This window comes from Nipponia nippon, unplaced genomic scaffold, assembly GCF_047370975.1.
Source record: "Nipponia nippon isolate SJK-2023a ecotype South Korea unplaced genomic scaffold, ASM4737097v1 scaffold_4, whole genome shotgun sequence".
Taxonomy (NCBI): Eukaryota; Metazoa; Chordata; class Aves; order Pelecaniformes; family Threskiornithidae; genus Nipponia; species Nipponia nippon.
In genome coordinates, this window is record NW_028262358.1 from 59,101,529 (window position 1) to 59,126,815 (window position 25,287).

Genomic DNA, 25,287 nt, shown 5'->3' on the forward strand with positions numbered 1-25,287 from the left:
CAAAGGCTGTAACCCCATAATATGCTTCCTGATGCTGCTGCCAGGTGGATTTGACTATCACCTGATGTATTTTTGTTGTGATTGGTGTTAGTCTGGTGCTTCAAGTGCTACTTGCATAAAAACAGTTTCACTGGAAACTTAAAAGGAGCGGTATTTTTAATATAATTACAGAATTGGAAATGGTAGTGAGCTGCAGTTTTGAAAAGTTAAGGCTGTGGGGATTAATGGAATAGTCTCAACTGTTTTAAGGAGAAATACCTTCTAGCTTTAAGGAATGTCTGGGTGTTTCAATTTGATCTGTTTCATTAAAGGTGTGGTATTTTCAAAGTTTGGTCAGCAAAACCAATTTAATTTAAAAAAATTCCTCTCTTTCTTGTGCGATGGCCTCACATATCGACCTACCATAGGAAATTCGATGTTGTGTTGATAGCAGGATTTTTTTGTTGGTTTGGTTTGGTTTGGTTGGGTTGGGTTTTTTTGTTGCTTTTTTTTTCTTTTTTGGGGGGGGGGTGGGTGTAGTAAGCTAGTGCAACTTCTTGCATTCTTTTGTGAGATTTACTGGATAATAAAAATAAATTGTTTAGGAACTAAAAGAATTTTTCATTAAATTCTTGTCAGCTAAAAATGTTATTTTCCTTGCAATGAATGAACAATTACCAAATAACTTAGTATCTGCAATTTTTAGAAATGGAAAGAGTTGATTTTAATTTTGCTTTTTATAAAAAAATTGCTTGCTCCAGTAGCAGCATCCATCCTGATTGAAGCAATTGAAGCAATTTCTACCCTTAAATTTAAGTGCATTGAGGTAGGGTTGTGGTTGATACAGCTGTTTTCATGTTAAGTATCTATTTTCAACAGGAAAGATTATGGCTTGTTGACATTTACATACCAGAAAAGAAACCACATTGACTTTTTAAAAGTTTAAATTTAGAAGTAAATGGACTGATTTTTTGCTTTAATATATCCATAATAATAATAATAGTAATCGGACTTTCAGTGACTGGCAAATAAGCAGAAGCATTGTTCCTGTGGCTGGTAATGTTAGGTTTCTGCCATATGAGGTACTATTTGGATATGTAATGCTTTTGTTTTATTCCTTGGAATAGCATTTTCAATCTGACAAAATGCCTAAGTGAAAGCATGAGTGCAGGTAGCGCAGTTATTTGCATCACAAACTTTTCCAATGTAGTTATCAATATATGTAAAAACATTGGCAGCCTGGGTTGAGGGGAAATAGTGTGAGAAAAAAGTTTTGGGATTGAAAAAAGAGATTCCCGGACATAAGCTGATGTCGCTGGCAAAGAAGGGAAGATGCGGAAAGCTTTGTTTCACTGTGTATAGCTTAGTGGTGAATAATTTCTTAGACCTTAATGGAGATGTGATTAAAAGATGAATAGCAGAGTAATATTTTGGTAGCATTAATTTTGCTGTGTGAGGTTCTAAAAGGGTGAAAGGCTGATGGGAGCCCTACCTCTGCTCAGGACCCTGTGGCTACATCTGTGCTGTGAATAAAAATGGGGCAGGCTTGAGCGCTGTCAATAGGATACTGTGATTAGCTTGCTCCCTGTGCCAAGGACGGCATGCACATCGGGCAAGGATCTTCCTCCCCCAGACATTGCAGTGATAGCCTAGACCTGATTTCCAGGAACACTGTCCAAATACCACCTGGGATGAAGGTGATATCAGGGGATGGAGCTTGGAACTTTTTTCTAAGGCAGAGAGTCAGAGAAATTTGTGTTAAGCTGGGGCTGTGGTGGTGTAGGGTTTCTGCTTTCTAGCTGTTTTGTAGCATATCCTGAGTGATTTAAGCGAATCAGAGAGGTTAGAGTTGATCTGAAGACCACCTCAGCTCACAGAGCGGTCTAGGAGGACAAAGCAGCAAAGCAGGCTAGCTTTATCATAGCTTAAATCTATTCGTCTCTTTACTGCTTTTTCTCCAATTTTCTGGCCTGTAAGCGTGAACTCCTTTGCCAGCCTGCCTCCGTTCAAAGGCATCATGAAAAGTGCATGAAGGATGAAGGCTGCTCCATAATTTGGAGTACTGTAAGGACACTTATTCTGTGTATATAGAATCATAGAATGGTTTGGGTCGGAAGGGACCTTAAAGATCATCTAGTCCAACCTCCCTGCCATGGGCAGGGACATCTTTCACTAGATCAGGTTGCTCAAAGCCCTGTCCAACCTGACCTTGAACACTACCAGGGATGGGGCATCCACAGCTTCTCTGTTCCAGTGTCTCACTGCTCTTGTTGTAAAAAAATTCTTCCTTATATCCGATCTAAACCTACCCTCTTCCAGTTTAAAACCATTGCCCCTTGTCCTGTCACTACAGGCCCTGGTAAAAAGTCTCTCTCTGTCTTTCTTATAAGCCCCCTTTATATGTTGAAAAGTTGCAATAAGGTCTCCCCAGAGCCATCTCTTCTCCAGGCTGAACGACTCCAACTCTTTCACATGGGGTTGCTGCACAGTGGCAGGAAAGAGTATTACAGCTTCAGAAAGCCATCAGTCTCCTGATGCTTCAGGGACAGTGTAGTAGCTTCTTAGCTGTGATTTACTATTTTTGAGCTCATTAGCTAGCGATTTAGGAGAGTAGAGATGCTGGACCTCTGCATGTGTAGATGTGTCTCCCATTTTGGGGGTGAGTGGTTGAGTGGAAGAGGTAGTAAAAAGAGTCTAGAGTCTTTGCTAAGGGATAGCAAGTTTCTAGGCAAGGCAAAACTCTGTAGTTTTGATTGGCTTTTCTGTCATGCTTTATTCCTACTTGTTGCCACTTTAAACTAAAGAATTGCTTTATTTAGATCCAGTTATTTTCCACTGGTTACAAGCTCCTCAAAGAATAGAACCACAGATAAAAAGCCCACTATTATTAATTTTTTGTTCTTTTTGGCTATTTTAATATTGACTTTCTCATTTGAATTCTTCTGAACCCTCTAGGAAAGTTTACGGTCACTGAAGCCAATGAAAGTGCTTGTATTCTTTGTCTCAGTGTCCTAGCCAGACAGCTCTCCGAGTCTGTCACTACTGGTTTTCTGTCCCTGAAGCTGATAGGAAGGCATATTAATAGTGTTTCTATACATAGCTTCCAAATTCTCATGGGTGAAGTTTACTTTGAGCTGATCAGTTTTGCATGGTTTCAGCAAAGTCACAGAAGCTATTAGCTATCCTGAGAGACAGCTAACTCCTCCTAACCTCTTCTGGAGGCTGCAAGACAGTATTTAGTCAGGTATGAACTACCATGGTGATAACTGATGTATCTCCTACTCTTCATCCTTCATAATTATGCACACTCAAGTGCAAAGGAGGAATAAACTGTCAGGTTTTATGTATTTCTAACCCTCCACTACAGTGTCATCTAGAAAAGTAGAGAAGACGTACTTCTTAAAAACACTCAAGAAGGAGAACACAGCATACCCTTGTTACAGAAAGAAATGTGACAAACGGAGCTTTTTAGTAAATACCACCTACACTGGCCTTTATGCAAAACTGGAGTCAGCAGAACACAATGAATAAGATAAGGTCCTGCCATTCCAGTCCCATGTGCCTACGCAAATATTCTGGCCCTGCTGCAAACCACCCCTAACTCAAGTTTCTGTAGCCAACTTGTGATCTGGAAGTAAGGACTTCCCTGCTGGTGTTTCAGAAAAAAAACAGTTGTTGCGTGAGAGTTTGTCTGCATTTTTGGACAGTGGGCCACCATGGAGGGTTGAAGATTGGTCCTACAAAATGTTCCCTTTTGCTGTCTGAAACCATACTGTCCCAGATTGTCACTGTGCCCTTAGCTAATTAGCTTGCCCTTGGCAGGTCAGCTCTTGTTTCTGCTATGCTAGAGCAATAAATTTTGGCTCACTTCCACCTTTTCTTACTAACTGAAGTGAATAGGATGACATTGTCTCTATTAGAGGCCAATTTAACTGAATCAAACAGTTTCTTCCTAGCAAAACCACTGTTTTCAGAACAATTGTTCCACTGTTTCTTAATTACTTTATCATTTCAGAGAGAATGAGCAGAGGTGGAAATCCTGCTGTGTACGAGAGATCTGATTACAGTGGTGTTCTCAAGCTTCAAAATTTATCTTTTAGTTTTGGGGCCCAGAAATTCAGCTGCTTCATGATTTCACACTTTGCTTCACAGCCATGAGAGCTGGAATTCTTTTTAGAGATAATTGAGGTTGTCATCTAATCATGTACACTCTTTTGTGACATAAAAAACAAAATCTCAAGAATTGGTAATACTGAAACTTTCTGAATGGCTGAACACACCCAGCTGCATCTGAAGCCAGTAAGAAATCTGAATGCTTCATACCTTTAAAATTCAGAAGTCAGTTGAAAAATCCATAGTGAGGAATACACTGTATCTTATAATTGACCAGTCTTTTACCTTTCCCTTCAATCAAATCCAATGAAAACTGCATGTTCTCTAGGGTGGTGAAATTTGATTTTTGAGTAGTGTCCCAACGCCAAGCTCATTGCACTTCATAAAGTAATGGGAAAAACACATTCTAATGCAGCAAAGGATGGGAATGTATAAGTATTGTGGAATATTATGCAATTGCACTCACCTGCAGTCAAAAGGAATTCAGAAATGTAAACGAACATAGGCCATGCGCTTGTCGTTTGTATTTGTTTCCTTCGGAAGCAAAGATACTGGCCTCTGCTGGAGCCCTGTCAGCATTGCACATGACAGGACTGATGCGAAATGGCATAGCCTGTGTCCACCTGTAACCTTTTTGTAACTATCTGTCACTTTCTAGGTAACACTCGGCTGCACTTTCTGGTCCTGGTGACAGGCTGTACGTCGGTGGGAAAAATCCTGGATGCTGAAGTTTACAAAATTACTGCAACAGATTTCTGTCCTCTCCAGGAAGAAACCAAGGAAGAGGAGCGTGTTACTGCCTTGAAGAAAATACTGAACTCTGGGATGTTCTATTTCTCCTGGCCTAATGCAGGCTCAAACTTTGACCTGACTGTGCGGGCTCAGAAGCAGGTTGATAACCACTATGAATCTGGTAACTCGTTCTTCTGGTTAGTACTGCATGTTATACCAAAGTCTTCTGTCATCCCCACCTGTATCTTATTGGTCAAACATTCTCAGAGGGACGTGAACATATGCATTTCAGGTGCCACTCCGTCATTTCATTGTCATGTCATTCGACAGGGCGTGTGGCCTTAGTGAATTCATGGTAAACCTGGGTCAAACAAGTAACTTCTGTTTAATTAAAATTAATCTGATAGTGAAATGCAATTCTAATAACTGGACATTTTGTGTTTTTAAGAAGGAAACACAAGATGTATGGCTCACACTACAGAAGTATGTCTCTACATGTCATGAGTAGTTTCCCCTGCAGTTCTTTTTAATAATTCGCTTTAAACGTTATCTAATAGAAACCTGCACTTCAACTGTTCACAAATCCCATCATCCGTGCCGAAGTATCTTCTGTTTCTTAAAAGTCTGTGTGTTTAAAGTCTGTAGTTTAATGTTTCAATAATATGCCCTAGTTTTTATGCTGAAAACATCAATATTAATATGTTTGCAGCTCAGTATAAATGTATGTTGCACAGAAGGAAGCTCCTGTGATACTCTGCTCTGTACTTCTTACTTTCTTGTGCTTATTAAGCAAATAAAAAGTTATTTCTTGTTGTGGTAAGTATTGGTTGAGTGGAAAGGAATACATACAGATGCTGGGTTTGGTCTTCCCTAGGTGGATTCATTGTTGATGTAATTCAGTTTGTTTGCTTTACAAGTTCTGGCAGAATGCTTGAATTCCTATACCCTCATTTTTTTCTTTTTAAACAAAAGGATAGTCACACAGGAAGCATAGATGTACTGGAAATAAACGAGGGTTATATGATGTAGGTGGAAAATAACTGGCAGTTAAATGTGGGTGTGCTGCTAGAATGTGTGATAAGTCTTGTCACCCAAAGTAGGTGAATGTTAAATAAGCAAAAAAGTTCATAATGGATGATAAATAAACATGAGAGAGCAGTTCATTCAGGCTAAAGAATCTTTTTAGCTATGACGTGATTTTGACTGGTAAGATCTAGTGTTTTAGTTTAACTCAGAGGAGAGGTATATAAAGCTTGCTTTCAACTGTGCTAATTATGCATCCCTCTCAAAAAGCTCTCCAAGCATATCAGGTTAGACACGTGGCACAAATGAGCTGTGTTCCAGTAATGAAATTCCTAAGGTGGCAGTATCTCTTAATAAAGCAACAACCTTTAAAAAGGAACTCTTTTTACCTGTACTGTCTTTTGAAACTTTTCTTGGAAGATAAGTATTTGAACTTTCCTTCTTTGCTGCTTCTGGCTAATCTAGAAGTAGCCCTTGAAGAGGTTCCAGTCTCCTACATGTTGTAGAACAGGGATGAATGGCGACATCACATTTAGGGCAAAAAGGTGTTCCAAAGAAGATTTATCTTGAGGCAATTATGTGATATGGGAAATTTCAGACCAAACAATAGATTCTTGAGAAAAGTAAACAGTGGGATAAATAGTTACATGATGAAAAGTGTCAGATGACCTTAGTTATAAGCAACACAAACTGGCTGTTACATGAGTTCCAACAACAACAAAATTGTACTGGAATTCGGCTGAGTGAAGACTTCCCCTGTGAGTAGAGCTAGGAGAAGGAGGTGGAAGAGATACCAAAAATTGTTTTAGAGCTGCTTTTTCACTTACATATTTAGTTTAAAAATGTAAGAATGACTTGCACCTTTTTCAGAGGAATGCTGTACTCTAGAAGAACAATTCTTCAGGGGTTTCGCCGGGGTTTCATTTTTTTTAAATAAACTGAAGGTTAAAACAGACATTCCTCTTAATTTTAGTAGCATTTTTTGCAATATCTCCATTGACTTATGGGTCCAGTTTCTGCTTGGAAAAATTTTCCTGAAAATCCCGGTGGGTTTTAAAATGACTCTTCATCCTGTAGTGTATGCTAAGCTCTGGGCAGTACTGTTCAAAAAGTAATTAGCTTGACAGCACTGTAATTTATGAAAAAGGTTACTAAATAGAAATCTATTTCTGGAACTGAAAGAGGTAACATTTGTGTCTGAATTTATAAGGCAGAGGTACAAGATACAATGACAGCACGTTGGTGGTAGCTGTGCTATTAAAATTTGCATGTTCTGTTCACTGTAGTAGTTCACCAAGATTTCTTCCTGATATTTCCTGGTTTTGGATAAAGTAAAGGTACAACAGAAGAGGGGTCACAAAACAGTAATTGCTTAAATTAGCGATTGTTGTGGGGTGGCACCCATGCCTGTCTGCCTTATTTTATTCAGTAATGGATCTATGTTGTTGAATGTTACAGGAACCAGCTGTTGCATGTGCCCTTCAAACACTACCAGGTGAACTGCTCTGACTGGTTGCTGAAAGTGATCTGTGGTGTAGTGGACATTCGCACTGTTTATGCTTCCCACAAGAAGGCGAAAGCCTGCCTCATCTCTCGCATCAGCTGTGAGCGAGCTGGTGCCCGGTTTCACATTCGAGGGGTCAATGATGATGGACATGTGTCTAACTTCGTTGAGACAGAGCAGGTAAGCAGATGTATCCGATAGCTTTGAATAATTCTGTCCACTCAAGTTTAATTGGGGCAGAGTTTCCAACAAGAATTAAAGGAGTTCAGCAAGTGTTTTTTCCAAGAATATTTAAAATGCAGGACAGATCTATTTGTTCTTGCCCATTATGCATTTCTTTGCAATCTGGTTTTTTTTCTGTGTTTCTGACTTTTCCATGCACACAATTTTCAGTAATACTTTTGATTTTTTTCATGAATGTGAAAGTCTGGCCATTTGATATTGTAGTGAAATATAGACATGGGTTTTTAAACCATGCAGAGAGCTCTGTGTGTTAATTCATGCGAAATCAACATGTGTAACAATAAGTTTCTCACTTGCACAAAAATTGCTTAGAATTATCAATCATGAGGCCCATATATTAAACAAAAGAATGTTTTCAAATCTGTTCCAGAATAAATGTCACACTTTTATGCATTCTGCATACATTTTAAAGTACATTTTTTCTAAAATTCATTGTGTTTCCCATGCGATAGAACATTGGAGAAGAACTAGTTTGAAAGATTTTCTATAAAGTAATGGTCTCTACACTTCATTTCTCTTTCATTCATTTGAAGTATCTCTGTTAGTCCATACCACCAGGTTTGCTGGGCTAGCCATTGAAAGTCCTTTGCACTACAGTGGCATAACTATGTCTACACTGGTGTAAAAGAATTTGCTTAGGGATGCTGGGAGTGATTTTCAGCAAAGACTAGAGCCGAGATTTGCTTTTGGCTCTAAGGAAGTCACTTTTAGAATCATATAAAATCTTATGATCATAAATATTCATGTTTCAAGTTACTCCTGTCTGCCTTATTGGATTGAAGCCATCACTTCTTTGTACAGTAAGTTTTTCAGCTAAAAAGCGAGGGTGATTATTAACTTCCTGCCTCACGGGACTTTTGCAGACCAGCCACGACAACATTTATAGAAAGTAGGTAGCGTATGTTGCGCTATGGTGAAAAAGAACTCTCAGCGCTCAAATATATCATTCTAGTTAAGAGGAAGCTGCCCAGCAAAGGAGCTGTGTTCGCTGGCAGTCAAATAATCTTTGGCTAGTAAACGGAGAAGAAACACCATCTTCTCAGAGTCAGGCAAATTCCAGCGCAACTCATTTTGGAAGAGACTTTGCTTTATATTCCCCTTTGCTTTATGGGAGATTCTCTCCAGTGAGAGGTGGTATGACACAGTTTTTATACATACATGGTAAAACCTTATTTCCAGCTGATGCTGAGACAAAATATATGGGTGAAATGCATTCAGCAGGCTCCCTTGATTGACACAGCCAAGCAAAATATCACAGTCAGGTGGTTTATTACACATGGTTTAGCTTACTACCTTGAAAGCGAACAAAAAGCAGTGGACCCTGAAGAATCTAAAATCTTCTGTTCCAGCTGAAATAAATGCTTTCTTATTCAAGCATAATCACCTTTTCCTTTTTGAAAAGAAGTAGTAATTACCAGCAGTCAGAATCGTCATACAGAAATGGATGTCTCTATAAGCTGAATAGATAAATGGCTGGTAGTAGTTATCGACAAAGGACAAGGATCTGCTCCTAAAATTTGGTTGTTTTCAGCGTCTTCTGGGCAGATCTACAAAACTGTGTATGTAGCATAGATTGTTTTTATATGTGTATGTATGTGTCTAAATATGTAGGTGCACATACAATGAAAATAGATTGCTAAGGTGATCCGCATAAGGGGAGGCTGATGAGACATGTCTACATGACACAGTGAGTGTAGTATAGAGATACTTAAGCTAGCTGTGTCTTTACCTGTTCCAGAAGAGTTATAGCTTTGTCACTGTAGGACCGTGCCTGACTGCTGAGGGTGGCACCCCCCCTCAAAAGTGCCCATACTTTAGCACTAATATTTCCTCATGGCATTGCGTGAGCGTAGCGGCTCACACTCAGTGCTGTCCTTTCTGTCATCCCACTGCATGAGGCAGGCATGCCTTCAGGCACCTGTTTGTCCAAAATCCAAAGATTTTAGGCGCTTTCAAAATTTCCTCTAAGATGTTGCCTTGATGGTACAGCTTTAACCTCTTCACCTGCTTCTGCCTAAGGACACGTGTAGAGCTACCTTAGACTTGACAGTGCTGCATTGCTCAGCAAAAGGCCTGGAGGAGTTGCAGACTGATATTCCCCAGTCTGCTGGTGAGGTTTGATCCCCAAGACATGTTCAAAGCATGCACAATGTTGCACGTGTGACTTTCTGCCCAGTGGTCAGAGTTCTCATCTCATCTCATGTGGGTGGCTTTTCGTTCATGTCCCTCCTTTTCCTGGTTTGCCTGCATTTTCAGTAGGCTGGCCTGGCAGCTTTCCACTTAGTGTTCAGGCTTCCACAAATTCTGCTTGTTGGATGCCAAACTCTTCCCCTGCAGTGCTTGGGTCTCTGTCAGCCTCTGAATTCTTTGCTAATAATTCTCTTTTGTGCCTCTGCTCCAAAGCAACTGCAAGTCAAGTCCTAAAGCATCTACATCGTTCTAGAAAGTCTGTCAGTGCATTGGGAGATGCAGATAGGTCTGCTCACCGAAAAGTGGAATTTTCCCCTGGAACTTGGGAACAGAAGAAGGGACATATGCCATTTTCAGTAATAACTTGGTACAGTCTGCTATTTTAGTTGAGTGCCTTCTCATGAGCATTAGTGCAAAGTATTTTTGCAGTCAGGATTGAAGAATGTTCTCTTGCTGAAATGCAGAGGAAAGAAAATGTTAGAAAGGGTTGTCAGCTTTCTTTCAGATCAGTCTCATATTTGCGGCACTGCACTTAGCGGTTGTCTAATTATGGGAAACACTTCAGCTATCCTGCTCACTAGTGGGGTCAGAAGTAACTCATTCTATTTAATTATATTCCCGGAGTACATTACGTTGCAAATGATTAGCATGAAAAATAAGATGGCCTTTGCATCCCAGCAAAAAAACTGGGGATTGGCTCCTGGTGAGTGGCAAAGCAGTACTCGGTTGCTCGTGCTTCCCTTAGCTGGGGCTGGGTCAGGCTCTTCACAGGAACTGCTGCGCTTTGTTCCCGTTCAGCCAGGGGCTGCCTTGAAGTGGGAGGACTGAAGGCTTTTGAGTGTTTTGCAATTTGGTGAGCAAAAGCACAAGAGTCAAATGGTTACAGGGTGAAAGGCTCAAGTAGGTTGAAAATTGTATCGAGGGTTTGCAGTTTTAAAGGATTGTGTGGTTTTGTTTGGTTTTTGTTTTTAAAGGAGAAAAGAAGGTTGCTGTTGCTAATGGGGATAAACACCAGTTTTACCAAACTGCGTGTCCTAAGAAAGCGAAGTTGGGCTAACCAGTGGGATGCCTGAGATCCAGTTCAAGCTGGCATCCACTTAACCATTAGGAAGGAAGAGTCCTAGAATAAACTCTCTCCTACTTTCATAGTAGACTACTGACTAATCGCCTATGAGGTAATATCTTGGCTGAATAACATTTTGTTTCCATTTGCTGCAGCCTGTACAGTGTAATGGCATGCTGGCTGTGTGCTTTCATGGATAAATAGCACCCTAGGATTCTGAAAAGCCAGGACTTTTCCCCCCTTTATAGGAATTACTTCTAACATTTTTCTGTTTTTAGAAGAGGGAGAAACAATTAGTCTTATCTCCAGGCAGCTCTTTTATGCATAGATGGTACGCTTTTGTCTCCCACTGAGTTAGCCTTGTGGCATTTTAGCTCTGCAATGAGTCATTTTTTGTGGGCTCACTTAACTGCTGTGACTCACAGTGTTTGAGAAGAGGAGGGAAAAAGTTAAATAGCTCGCTTCACTTTTGCTTTTCAAAAAACCCCAAAAAACTACTAGTAGATCTTTCAGATAGTTGATCATTTGGCTTGCGTCTTTACAAAGAAAAAACAAGAAAGAAAAAAAAGTAGGAAACACTTAAGGAAAACAAAACATGTCGGGGAGAGAAAAGAGGGCTTTTTTGAAATCTCTCTAATGTGTGCTTCCAGATTTGCTGCCAGTATTTTGTAATGGGACAGCAGCCCTTTCTACTTGCAGTGTTGCAGTTAATCCTCAAGTAGTTTTAAAATCACACTGTTTCCCAGTGATAGCTTAAATGTTTCCCTTCACCCTTTCTTCTTTCCTCTCCTACTAATCCCCTAAAGTTGAGACTATATCACATTCTTTTAATTCTTTTCTGCTGATAGCATTGAGAAACAAGTGTGCTTTCTTCATTTAGTTTGTGTGCCTGTCAGTGTTTACATTTCAGCTCCTCCCCCAGTTATCCTCCAAAGAGTTGTGCTAAACTCTTAATATCTTAGTATGTGACTTTCAGAGAACAACTCTTAATTTACTAAAGATAAATTAATCGTTTCAGTTGTTTTCCCCTTCATGGAACTGTTCAATAAAGAAAATGGAAACCTTGACAAGGCGTTAAAAGGAAATGCTATGAATTTGGACTAACCTTCCCTTTCTTCCAGTTTAAGAAAAAAATGTTGGGCATGGATTAAGAAAAATGATCCCTATTACACAATAACTCCTAGACCATGTTGGATAGCTCTTCAGGAGAGGAATGGATGCAATCATGTGGTTAATTTATTTTCTGGATCAAGTTTTAGTATGGCCCCAGGCGGGGCAAAGAGGATTATTTTGGCAAGTATATCCTTGGATCCCGTGGTCTGAGTTAAAGGGACTCACAGAGAGGTATGCTTAGGCCATCTGTTATCCATGCTCTTTGTGGGTTGTGTGGCAGAGCTGGGGATCCCAGAACAAGCCATGTGAGTATCCATTTCATCATGGAGTGTGTCTCTGTGCCCCTTGAGTCTGTAATGAATTTTGCCATTTGAAGTTGTGACTGGATAATTATTTCCTTCTAATGAAGCTAAATGATGGAGATTAGTGAATAAATTATTCCAAGCGATGAATGGGAGCAGCCTGCTGAGATTAGAACACCATCTGGTTGACGTAGATGTTTGCTTTTTGCTCAGAAGTGGTACCAGTTTGCCTCTTGCTCAGAAGCTTGCTAGCAGTACCTGTGCATGAAGCTTGTGTTACCAGGAAAGGTCTTTGGATCACAGGGGCAAGGTCTGGCCCTATGCAACAGAAGAGAAAGATTGATAAATGTCCTCTTGAACTGTCAGCACTATCACCCTTGATCCTGGAGTCAGAGAAAGAGACCACAAAAAGAGTCTAAGACAGAAGTCGAAAGAAAACCATGGCAAATTCTAACACCAGAGGTCAGAGGACAGGCAATCTGTTACCAAGGCAAAGAGGACCTCCGCATGGGTTAAATGTCCAGTTGCTATTACGTTGTCTGATGGGAAACTGCAGGAAATGTGTCTGAAAATCCATCCACCTAACTGGATTGGATTGTTCTATGAGCAGGCCCTTTGAGATTAATGAAGTAGTCCTCGAGTGTTTTGAGGATTTGATAGGAATGAACATTCTCCTTGGTGCAAGTAGGCAACAACTTGGTGTCATTTTGGATCTAAGACAAAAGATAAGACTCCAGAATAGTTTTATGAAGCCCAAAGACAAAAATTTAGCAGTATGTATCAACCCTAATGACAAAGTGTTGTCCAAAATGTAACTGATTGTTGTTGAACTGGTAGAGGAAAACTTGTGTGATCTTCTTGGATGTATTTCTTGTCCATGAGTTAAGGAAAACAGGAGACAGGAAAATTCTCAAGTGCTTTTTAAAAAGGAATGGTTTCTTTTTTTAAAGAACTGTTCATCTTTTATATAGTGCCTTAGAATAAGAGAAATGGATCTGCTAGAGGACGGGGTAATAAAGTCAAAACTAGAACGACAAAAAAGTGGGACAGATATCTGCTTGTAGAAAACATGACACTGTGAACAAAAAAATGATCAAAGCTTGGAAGAATATGAGAAAAGAAATTCTGTACTTAACCATGCATAAATGGTGGAATTACATAAGCAATGAAGTTGGAATCTTTTATTTATGAGTATAATTTTAACCTGGATGTATTATCAGTGCTTATTTAAGATTTTAACAAATGTGGTTTCTTATAGTGTATATGGGTGTTAAGAATATGTCCATTCCTGAACTGGAAAGTCTTAGTCTCAGTCTTTCAACCTGCTCGCTTAAGATGTCTGCTGGTAGGAAGGCTGTGGCCACTATTGTTGTAATGTCAAGGGGCATACATAGTAGAAGGCAATGTCAAGATCAGGGGTCATGTTCCTTGGAGTGGTGCATGAAGGGTAGTGGGTATTGCTGAAATTCAGGGAAGATTTGCACAGTTGTAATGCTTAATGCAATGGTTACAATCTGTTTAGGAAGGAATGACTGGCAGAAAAGGGTGTTACTCTCCCACTCATTAAAAAATACTGGGTCTTTTTCCAACTCACTGGCGGCTCTGAAGAAAATAATTTCGGATTCATCTGGGTCATGAAAACGAGGTGAGAGGATTGTGAAAGACCACAGAATTGCTCCAGAGAACAGAATGATGAGCCCTGTAAGTGAAAAGAAAAAAAATATGTGCTAATGTGGAGAACTTTCTTGTGAATGACTGTGTTGGAGAGGCCATGTTCCCAGTTCAAAAACATCTGAATTTCTAAAAGCATAAAAATGTCAGTTTGTTTAAAATGCCCTACCATCATAGGGGAGTTCTGTATTAGACCTCACTCTGAGAGAGGATGTCCCCAGCCCAGCACATCAGGATGTGGGCATCCTGTTTAGATCACAGGAATGATCTCCAAATAGTTTGAATTTTTGTTGTTGTTGTTGTTGTTGTTGTTGTTCAGTTTTCCAAATGCACAGCTTAATAGAGCAGAAAACAGTTAGAAGAGGTAAAACCAGCGAACAGAAAATGTGAGTGATAGTAGTAACGAACATCTGTTAACTCTTACGATGTTGAATCACTAGTCAGTAGAAATATGAGCATCTGTTAATGCAGAAAGGCAGAAATATTTGGTCATTTTTTTTCCATTTAAACTGTGGCTCAGGAAGATGTTAAACTGCAGGTATTAAAATTAGAATTATTACTGTTATTGTTATCTTTTAATCAGTGGATCTAGAGAATTTGCAAGTGGGACTTTTTTAAAAGAGCTGGCCAAAGAGATACTTGAGCTGTCGGTTTTTCAGTTAGTTACAGAAACAGAATGTTCCAGAAGATCGTAAAGAAAACTGATCCTCTGTAGCAAGCCGTTTGAGTGGCCAAATTGTAGTTCATGTGAAGCTTTGTTTGTAATCATCGTTAGATGCTTCGTTTCAACTCATCGCATCACTAAGGTGATGATTCGTGTCAAATTTTCAAGTGAGCCAGTCCTGACTCTTTTTTTCATAGATTCAGGACCTGACCATCATTTAGTGTGAGTCAGGATAATGCTGGGGCTGTCAATGGAGCTACACAAATTTGCTTTACCTTAGAATTGGCCCTTCTGGGTCCATGAGTGAGTGAAAAGATGATTCAGTGTTTAGGAGTCACTGACTCATCTTGGTACAACGTGTCTCAGTGGGGATGCGACAGAGGAGGAAGGTGGGCCTGCTCACTCCTCCTGTAGTCCAACTGCAGGATGAACTCTTCTGAGCACAGAAGTGCAAAGAGAGGTGCACCAGTGTGTTGCCATGGTAATTAGCTCCTGCGCTCAGATACTGGCAATGTTTAGAAAACTTTACTGGGAGAGCGTGTTTTAGAGCCACGTTACTCGCGCTGCGAGGCAGGCCTCGCAAGGACGCTTCCCTGAGCAACCCCCTCTCTTGCAGGAGGTTGTGCTAGGATGAGATGCAACAGAGGAGGGTTCTCAGTTCATTGGCGTGAGGCTAAAAACATTGAAACATACAGTTTTGCACTACATCTGGGGTAGCCATCGTTCTAACACTGACATTGTGTCCTTGATGAAGCCCCTTAAGTCTTTCATCTTGGTGAAATGGGGGTAGTTGTAAGTGCTCTGCCAAAATATTGTAAGGATTAGTTAGATAAAACTGGTGATGGAATATTTAAATACGTACTTCTCTGGTGTAGCTATATTTCTTTTCACATGTGTAGCTCTAAAAATTGTACATTGGTAGTGATTATAAAGATGGGAGGTCAAGGTAAATGAAGGCACTTCCCCTGAGCCACCCAGCCAGCACATCTAGTGGCAAATCCAAAAGCACAAACCACATTAAAGCTGTAGAGTAACCCATTTTCATGTTCTTTTCTATTTTGGGAGCTGCTAGCTAGCTGGCAGCAGTTGTGCTAAATGATATGATGCGGTTAGAGAAGCAGCTACCTGGATGACCTGGTTACCATTCCTCCGCAGGGCTGCAGAGGACTTATTGTCATGCATGAGATAACAGAGATGTGTATCATGTATCCCCTATGGAAAACAGCCAGGATTCCACTGCTAAGTATAGGCCAGGGGGGTGAGCCAGGCTTTGCACAGTTGCTCTGTGGTCATACTGAATCTGAAGATAGTACCTTTTGTGCTAAGTTAACGTATAATGTAATGCTTTGCTTGGGGGCTGGTGGAGGGGGAAGGCAAAGGGGGAAATCAGTCTTTGTACTTCACATAGATTTGACTCAAAATCAGCTTGTTAGCAGTGATCATAAGAACAAATATTAAGGGAGACTTTGAGGTCTGGTTAGAGAAGGAATGGGGAGTTTGGAGCCTCTCGCTCCTGGAAAAGCAGTAGATCGCGTGCTGTTCGCTGTGTCTCGGAATGGGAGTGGCGAAGCTGCTGGTTTCACTGAGATTTATTTAGACACTCTGACAAGGCACAACACACAGTGAAATAAGAAATAGTAAATAAAGCAAGAGATAAGCTTATCCCACACCTGACATAACCCATCATCGGTCACAAGGAGCAATGACATTTTGGACAGTTAAATTTTGTGAGAGAGACAGAGTATATGGCTGGTCTTCCTGAGTGTCTCCACCAGTAGATCAAATCCATCTTCATTGTGGATGAAAGATTCCTTCCTTCTTGCCAGTGGTGGTGTTTTAAATTTTCTCTTATTTCTGGTGAGTAATGAATTGAATCTGCTGTGATGACATGAAAGCAAATACGTTGTGCTTTGTTCCACTGCCTGTGAGACTATGGAAAAGTGGCTGAGCAGTAAGTGGATACAGTGAGATACATGGTTTACTTTTTTTACCCTTTGAGTTCAGTGTCTTAAACTGTCACCTGATGAAGGGGTCACAGACTGGGAGATCTAACTGCAGAACTCCTTCTCTTTATTTTATTTTTGCAGACGATTTACTTGGATGATGACGTCTCCTCCTTTGTGCAAATCAGAGGTTCTGTTCCACTGTTTTGGGAGCAACCGGGGCTTCAGGTAAACAAATAATCAAAAAGCCTACCATACTTATCTCTCCTGCTACTTATAATTTAGAAGTTGCATACAATTTAATTGTTTTTTTTAAATGAGCTGCAAAGCTCATTCCGTGAAAATGTCGAGCTCTTTCATTTTAGGTTTACCTTGTAGGAAATTTTGCATGTTTAGATAAACGGAACTAAACCAGGCAAATGGCTATAGTTAACTGAAGTTTGACATTTTCATGTGTTCGTGTGCCTCTACAGGGAACTATTTGTAAGGGACTGTGTCCTAATGTCCTAAGCTGAAGCTTACAGCAATATCTTTATCACATTTTCAGTTTGATTTGGAATAACCTTTCCTTCTGAAGTGCCCGGTTGGCTTGATGATATTGACCTCCACAATAAAATTGGAGTATCTAGGGATACCAGGAGCTCTATAGGAGCACATTACCTTGAAACACAGCTTAATGTCTGGATGGTGTGTTTGCTAGATTTCAGTCAAAATAGTGATGGTGATCTAATCTGATCTTCTGCAAGGCAGAGATGTAGGGTTTCATCAGGAGATTATTGCATCAAGCCTAGCGGGTTACATATGGTCTGTGACTTACAGGTTATATACAGTTACAAGCTCAAATAAGAATCACCCTAACACTCTTTGCGTTCTCTGAACAGAGGGATAAGTATGGAATGAGTATGCACATATATGCATATATGTTAGTAGAGAATACGTAATGTAACTTTTTATAGATTCTTTAATGATTATTGGGTACTTTTTTATCTTTAAATCTAGCACCTAGGTACCATTCAGAACTACCGGATTTAGTGCAAAAGAAAGATGACTAAAGGATCTCTGTTGTTGTCTGTTAGCACCATCCAGTGCAATACTTGCTTCTTTTTATAAAACGGGTCTGCCCATATGGTTGTGCAGACGTCCTGCCCATGGTGTAGCTGTATCCAGCACTGTTGTTCTGTATGTTATGAAGCCATAGAGCTTTTCCCCCGGTGTTTTTGGATAGTGCACAGCATTTCTAGTTAAACAGAATTTTCAGTTTTTTAGTAGGGACACAGTCTGCTTTTTTGCCTAATCTGGATTAGATTACGCAGCTTTCGTTTATGTTGATGAATACTCATAACTCTTATTCCTTGGATCTGAGTGTGCTGGTGCTGATGTTAGAAAGAATTGCAGAAACGAACCTCATAAAGAGAAAGGAAGATGATGAAGTACAGGAAGCAATGCATGATCCTATAAATAATTAGCAGTGTAGTTTTTGGAGAGAAAAGAAGCCGTCTGCATACTGTAATAACAGTAGCTAGCATTCAAAAGGAGCTTGAGGCTACTGTTGTTGACATCCATAGTAAACGTCCTATTAGATTGATGGCACAGGATTTCATCCTTCATATTTTCAAAGGACTTTTCTAATGCTTTTTAGTTTCTGTAAATGATGAAAGATGAAAGAACTCAGGACACACAACGCATGGAACTGGCATAACTGCAGCCTTTTCTGCTGAGGGAAGGGCAGGAAGAATGCTGGGCACACAGCATGCTCGTGTGAGGCAGTGTAGGATATTTGCTAGAGGAAGCTGGCGAAGGGATGTGATTTGTTTGGCCATAAAAAGATGTGTAGGTATCCCTTTGCTTAATGATAATCGTGTTTTCACTTGTAGTTGTAAATGTTGTTGTCTAATAAAAGCTGTGGCTTTTGTATTAAGGATATTATGTGTGGGGGTATATGGAGTCTGTTAGAGTTGTCTGGTGCTGTTAGAGAGATGTTTTGCTCTGAAGGAAAAAGGGAGACATCTAGTGATTTAGGACCGTAGCAATTTAAGAAGTTACTTCTCTCTTTCTTCTCTTTCCAATATTTTATTTTAGGTGGGTTCTCATCATCTAAGGCTTAACAGAGGTCTGGAAGCTAATGCTCCTGCCTTTGACAGGTAAGCTTCATTCCACTTTGGCAATAACACAGCAGCCTGGCGTTTAACCAAGATTCCACAACTTTATGCCTTCCTAGTAAATCCTGAGAGATGTGAAACATCTCTCAGATGATGTTGCCAGTCCCCCAGGTGTTGTGGGATTAAGTGGGTTTACTTTATTTATTCACTTATTTTTGTGCATTTTCCTTTCTGTTTTTAATGGTAATTGAATTAATTTGGTCTCCTGGCTTGTTTCTGTAAAAGCTAAGAAATACTGAGTGGTATGCAAAAGGGTCTGTGTAACCCTTTGTGAGCCACCAAATGTGAATTTACGCTTAAGGTACTCAGAACATATATTCTTTACCACTGTAACCCAGGTAATTAAAAAGTAAACACTGCTTCCGTGCCGGTCTGGATTGTTTTTCTCCTCATTGTTTTACTGCTATAAAGAAGTAACAGTGTCTTATTCTATGATCAGTATCTTACTCTATGATCAGTATTCTATGATCAGTATTGACAGCATATATATGATGCTGTCACGCTGATGCTTTTCTACTTTACCCAAAGACTGGCTTGTAAACCTTTTTAAGCAATTAATACTCTGCTTGTCAGCTGGAAACTGTAAAAAAAGCCATACATTAGCTTGATGCCTTTGAATGTCTGACTATGAAGTGCTGTCCTTTAAGGGCAAACTCCTATGGACATCACTGGGAACATTGCCTGAAAAGGACATGAAGGATTTAGCCTGTGGGAAATCTTCAACTTCTAAGTGCCAGGTCAAGTGATTAATTTCTGGTTTGATTTGGTTTTGGCAAATCAGAGTTTATGTTAATTTTGGGTAAGGCCTGTTAATACCTTGATTTCATTTACTGCAACTGTCAGCAAACATGACATTAGTGACTGTTAATAGTTTTGCAGCACTGAAGACCCCAAACAGGGATTAGAATCTAAAGGGACTGGGCACCACAGCAGTCCCTGCTCTGAAGGGTCTTAGCCTACATTCTCCAAGCTTTTTAAGGCTCTTAAATCCTACTGAATTCAATTGCCTTTGAGACTGGTGGTCTTGGGGTCATCAGGTGCCATGGTAACTTGCCCTGCCAGTGTCCCTGAAGCTCCATCTTAGAGGTTTGCATTCCACAGCAGAGATAAGGTATATAAGAAGAAAACAATAATTTATTCAGCATCCTCTTGTGCTGCCCAAGAAATTGAGAGTACCTCAGCAAGGAACAACTCCGTTAAGACCATTTAGCTCAGTGAATCTTTTCTTTCTGATGAAACTGGTGAATAGCTTTCTTGTAAGAAACATGACCGTGATGATCAACTTGTACTATTCCTTCTTTCCCTTGTGCGCAGAAAAGCCTTTGGGTTAGATGAAGTTAGGGATCTGTCTGCTTACAGATCTGTAAAAGACAGTCCTTTGAAAATGGGCAAGGAATAAGCAAATGCTTATATGGAAAAAGATGCTGAAACTTAACAACCTGCTACAGCTTTTCTGAGAGCGTTAGAGTGGATTTAGCCTGTTACATTTTCCCATCTGATAGGTTAATGTGTTGAGAAGGCACTGTGAGAAGTGAATGGTAATCTTGTTAGTGGATCTTTTTTGTCCCCTCTCCCCGAGAAATCCTCGGGGAGCTCTGCTTACTGTACTCAAGCAGGTCACCTGAGCTTCAGCAGTTTTGTTGTAAGGAAGCAACACTGGCAGAGAAGTAGGATCTTGATGCTGGGATCACGGGGGTGCAAATGTATGGGAAGAGCTGGCGTACAGAGAACTGGTTGCCGAATCAGGAACATAAATAGCACCAGAAAATATATTTAGCCATGTTTGTTGAAGGCCATGCTGGTAACTTTTTCTTTCTTTTCTCCCCTTCCACGGTTTTCTGTGTGTCTTATTTCTGGTTCTAGGACTTAAAGGTGCATGCCAGAAAGACGCATGCTTGCTGTTTTTCTGACACTTTGCCATTGCATGTCGCTTTGCAGCATGTAGTAGCTTTTCATTTGTGTGAGTGTGTTTGTTTGTTGGGTTTTTTTTTTGTCTATTTCTATCCAGCTTCCTCTTAAGTACTACTACAATGTTGTTAGTACATGATGGAAGCCCACTTGGCTAAAAGGACCTTTGGTCTGATTCAGCACAGCAGTTCTTATGATTACTAACCTTCCTGCTTAATTAAGTTGAGAGTGAATGTCTCAGTGTTGCAGTAGCTTGGAGATATTTGAACCCTGTCGCCTATGACGTGTGTTTGTGCCTCTCTGGCCTTGGCATGGGAGTCCTAGGCCCCGCTGCTGCTGCTGCCTCTTTGTAGGCTCAGCCCTGCAAGATGCTAGGCAATTCCTGTTGAAATGTAACATGTTTCTTCTCTTCTTGTCCTTCCTATGTGGTTCCCAGGCTGACAGCCAAGAGGTGGGAGCATACAAAGGGCAATATCAAAGCCAACGGTGACATAAAAGATCTGGGGCCTGTTTCCTAATATGCTTCTTTCTTTAAATTCAGTACAAAATACTGTGTCCATTAATTGCATACCTTCACCATTTGTACTATTTAATAATTGCTTGCAAGGAAACTGAGGAAGATGTCTGTAGCTGCTGTGGCTGAAACTTTCTGCTGGATGGAACAACGAGTGATACCTACTTTTGTATTTTGAAAAAGGTAGTAGGCAACAAAACATGGTTTTGTTTAGTACTTATTATGGTTACTTTTGCTGTAGACATATGATGCTTCTGAAAGAGCAGTATGGAAAACAAGTGATCGTTAACCTGTTGGGAAGCAGAGGAGGGGAGGAGGTGCTCAACAGAGCTTTTAAGGTAAAAGCAAAGATTTTTTTTTTTTTTTTTTTTTTTCTTTTAAACTGCTGATTTCCCCTGAGCCTCCAAGTTCTTCTGTTTCCCTTCTGGCCCAGTAGGTGATGAATAGTATATCTTAAGAAATGATGTTATCTCTTTACTAGATGTTACATACTGAGAGAATGCTGCTTCATAGTCTCTCATAGCTTAATTTCCAGCACTGCCTTCCTGCTTATTTCTTCACACATTTATGCGCATTCTCTTTAACCAGACTTTGAAAAAAATTGCCCTAATTCTCCTAAGAGTAGTTCACATTTGCAAAAATGAATTGTCGTCAGTTTTGTCATAGTATGTAGTCACCTGTGCAGTCAGGTGCCTCATGGAATTGCTTGGGGACCAGACCCTGACCCTGGCTCACTGAGCGTAAGCAAGCTGTCCTGCTCTGATTGTAATGGGAAATAGCTATGTTGCACTGACGGTGATGGGAATGGGCTGCCTGAGCACCAGATGACAGTCTGGTGTATGAAGAGAGAGATTTTCCTGACCCCTACATGTCCCTAGGCACAACTAATACCTGAAAACATCTGGGTTGTGCTTTCAGGATGTCAGGCATTGTAGAATTAAAGCTGGGTTGGGTTCTGGTGCGGTATTCTCATGGCCAGATTTTTAAAACTAGTGTGTACTTGAAGCCGCAGATTGGCACTGAGTGGGATTTGCAGCAATGCATAGCTGCCTGCGTCTGGCTGGAGGCTGGTGGCAGTCTGCCCCCTAAGTGCCTGTTGCTTTAGAAATCTGACACAGATACGTTGGAGTATATCTTCCTAAGAATAACATGAAGAATGGTTTAAGTACACACCTGTACTAAGTGTTATGTATTTATCATTGGTCAAAAATGATACGACAGTTCTGAGTTCAAGGCTTAATGGCTTACTTTATACAATTAGACTGGTGTAACTGCTGCATGTACACTTTTAATGTAATATCAGAATTGTTTTGTTCAGTTTGTGTCACAATCCAGGTGGAGTAAAGTATCCATCTCTTGAAATGAGAATGTACAGAAGGGAAGGGAATAAACAAAGGCTTGCATAGCTAGAGTTAATATAACAGTTCTCCCTAGCTTTGTCGTGGAGAACAGGATGTATTATTGTCGTATCTATTACAGGTACCTTAATGAAATTTGTGGTGATTATGGAAATGCATGTGAGGTCATGGAAATTGGCGGTGAAATAATGAGTCTGTTTGTGCCTCTTCTTTCACTTCTGTGGTTTACCATGAACATTTTGTCGTATGTTTTCTGGGACATTTCTTTCTTACTTCCTCGCCAGGCACCCTCTACCTAAATTTAGGGCCACGTTTTCCCATGTCTTGGCACTTCAGGAATGGTTAAAAAATACACCCATGCACTGTTATGCTCCTGTACCTTAAGCGGGTTTGGACACCCTTCCCATCAGGGTCCTGGTCCTGAGCCTACCCAGAGCATCACTGTTGCCGTACACCCTCACGCACAGAGGTAGCAGCCCACTGCTGCAGGGCTGGCACTAGCCAAGGCGCAGACAGCAGCAGTTCTGAGGAATACTCTGCACTTACAGTTTGAGTTCTCCTGCAGAAAAATTTGGGTCTGACAATCCAGTTTACTTTTGGAAAGAAAACAAATAGGGAACTTCAGGTGCTTTTTTCATGTCTGGCCTTTCCAAATTCCCTATGAACTTCTCAATATTAAAGACGTGATAAACAGGCAAAGTTTAGTAATGATAAAAGCATGCTGATATCAGTCCTTACACTGTGGCTTGAGCAGGATTTGTTTTCCTTCATTCTCTATCTAAACAGAAACTGCTTTGGGCCTCTTCCCATGCGGCGGACACTCCCATGATAAACTTTGACTACCACCAATTTGCAAAAGGTGGGAAAACTGAGAAACTGGAAAATTTGCTGAGGCCTCAGCTGAAGTTGCACTGGGAAGACTTTGGAATCTTCACAAAGGGCGAGAATGTAAGTCCACGGTGAGTGTCCCTACCCCTCTGTCCCGGCATAGCCAGGCACCACATGTCTTGGCCTTCCCAGGTTGCTTGCTGTGTTTGAACCACGAGCATAATTCTGAGACAAAGTGTAGTCTTGATGCTAAATAGATTATTTGGCTTAACTGTATCTCTGTTGTTTGAAATCTGCAAAATTACCAGTGCATGGATTTGCTAATGCAGTTTTGCAGACATAGTCAAGTAATTAGACATGTTAATGGAATATATTGTGCACAATGTGCTTGCACTGTCAAAATGTGGGTGGGTATATTCAGGCTGAACATTTGATGATCTTGTTCAATCCACTCATGATTAGATGTTATTTTAAAATATACCTTTTTTTCCTCCCTCCTCTTGTGTTTGGTTACCAAAGTCTGCAGACAGGTACTTTTCGAATGAATTGTTTGGACTGCCTGGATCGTACTAATAGTGTACAGTCTTTCATTGCACTGGAGGTGAGTTTGTCAGAGGACCTTTCGTGGATGCCTGTACTGCATGCATTGTCTGTTCCATGGGGAAGACGGGAAAGAGGGCATAAGCCTCAGTGATATGAGTCTGTCTTGCCAGCTCTATGATACGTAACGGTGCTGGCTGGAATACTTAAACTGAGGATAAAATGCAAAAACACATTTAAGAACAACGTTGTTGTTGTTTTCTCTCCCTTTGCACCTAATCCAGATCCTGCTTGCTCAATTGGAGAGCCTTGGGTTGAACTCTAAATCTGTAATTGAGCGCTTTGTGGAATCCTACAAAGCAATGTGGACTCTCAACGGTCATAATCTGAGCAGAGTATTTACTGGCAGTCGTGCCCTTGAGGGGAAGCACAAGGTAAAGAAAAACGGCAAAACTGTTTATTCACCAGTAAAGAAAGATGTCCGGTTTACTCTTCAGCGTCACTTGCACTGATGATTCCTGTCTGATGTAGGTTGGGAAGATCAAGGATGGTGCCCGCTCTGTGTCTCGCACCATTCAGTCAAATTTTTTTGATGCAGTAAAGCAGGAAGCCATTGAGTTGCTGCTCATGGGTGACTTCTTCAGCGAGGAATATGCAGACAAAGGCAAGATGCTCATGGACCACACTGCACTGCTAGGTAAGGCCAGTGTAAATCCTTCACTTTTCTTTTGTGTCTGTTTTTAGCTGTGTGATATAAGCAATTGCACCCTTTTGAAAAACATCAATAAATAAGCTACTTTTTGCACAAATCTGTTGTTTGAAACACTGCTTTCAAGTGACCATAGCACAACTCTGTGAGTTTTAATTCCACTGTGCTTATTTCTCATATTTTGTTTTGGCCTTCTGAGTATGTTTGTCTGCTGTTTGATGATGATCTCCTCTGACAGTTTAGAGGAGTTGGTCCAGAGGGAAAGATTTTAGGGCTATATTCCCAGTCTGGTCCTGTCTGAGTTTGTCTTGAGGAAGTCTCTTGAGCTCAGATTTTTTTATCTCCTTATTTTTGGCCTGGAGTTTGCACATGCTTTTAGCCGTTTGGATGTTTAAAGGCACATTTATGTTGTTATGTTGGTTCATTCCCTGCATTACTTCAGGCCCTGATAGTCCACAGCCTATACACTTTTGTTTGCACCCATCTAGAGTAAACCAACTTAGCTGTCTCTGAGAAGATACTTGTGTGCAAAATACAGGATAATTGCACCCACAAGCAGTATCAGGTGGTTAGTTTCCTCCAGAGAACTACTGGATTTTAATAGGATAGATGTGAACCATTCAGTGCCACTTCAGTCCTGGGGCTGCTGCCTGATGTGGACCACAAGGAAAATATGGATAGCTTCTCTATGCCTGACTGCCAATTCAAATCAGGTGGTTAAAGATTGAGGT

At 40.6% G+C, this 25,287-nt stretch overlaps 1 protein-coding gene across 2 annotated transcripts in view; it reads left to right on the plus strand.

Annotated features, from left to right (window-relative positions):
- Positions 1–25,287, plus strand: part of SYNJ2 (synaptojanin 2) — a 67,017-nt gene that overhangs the window by 13,889 nt on the left and 27,841 nt on the right. Inside the window, exons 3-11 of one of the 2 annotated variants that reach the window (XM_087774328.1) lie at positions 4,751–5,021; positions 7,306–7,531; positions 16,685–16,768; positions 18,620–18,681; positions 21,363–21,459; positions 23,266–23,438; positions 23,827–23,908; positions 24,132–24,281; positions 24,379–24,544. In XM_087774328.1, the coding sequence (XP_087630454.1) occupies positions 4,751–5,021; positions 7,306–7,531; positions 16,685–16,768; positions 18,620–18,681; positions 21,363–21,459; positions 23,266–23,438; positions 23,827–23,908; positions 24,132–24,281; positions 24,379–24,544 (1,311 nt within the window). The remainder of the gene's footprint in view (positions 1–4,750; positions 5,022–7,305; positions 7,532–16,684; positions 16,769–18,619; positions 18,682–21,362; positions 21,460–23,265; positions 23,439–23,826; positions 23,909–24,131; positions 24,282–24,378; positions 24,545–25,287) is intronic. The other variant, XM_087774329.1, reaches the window with a different exon arrangement.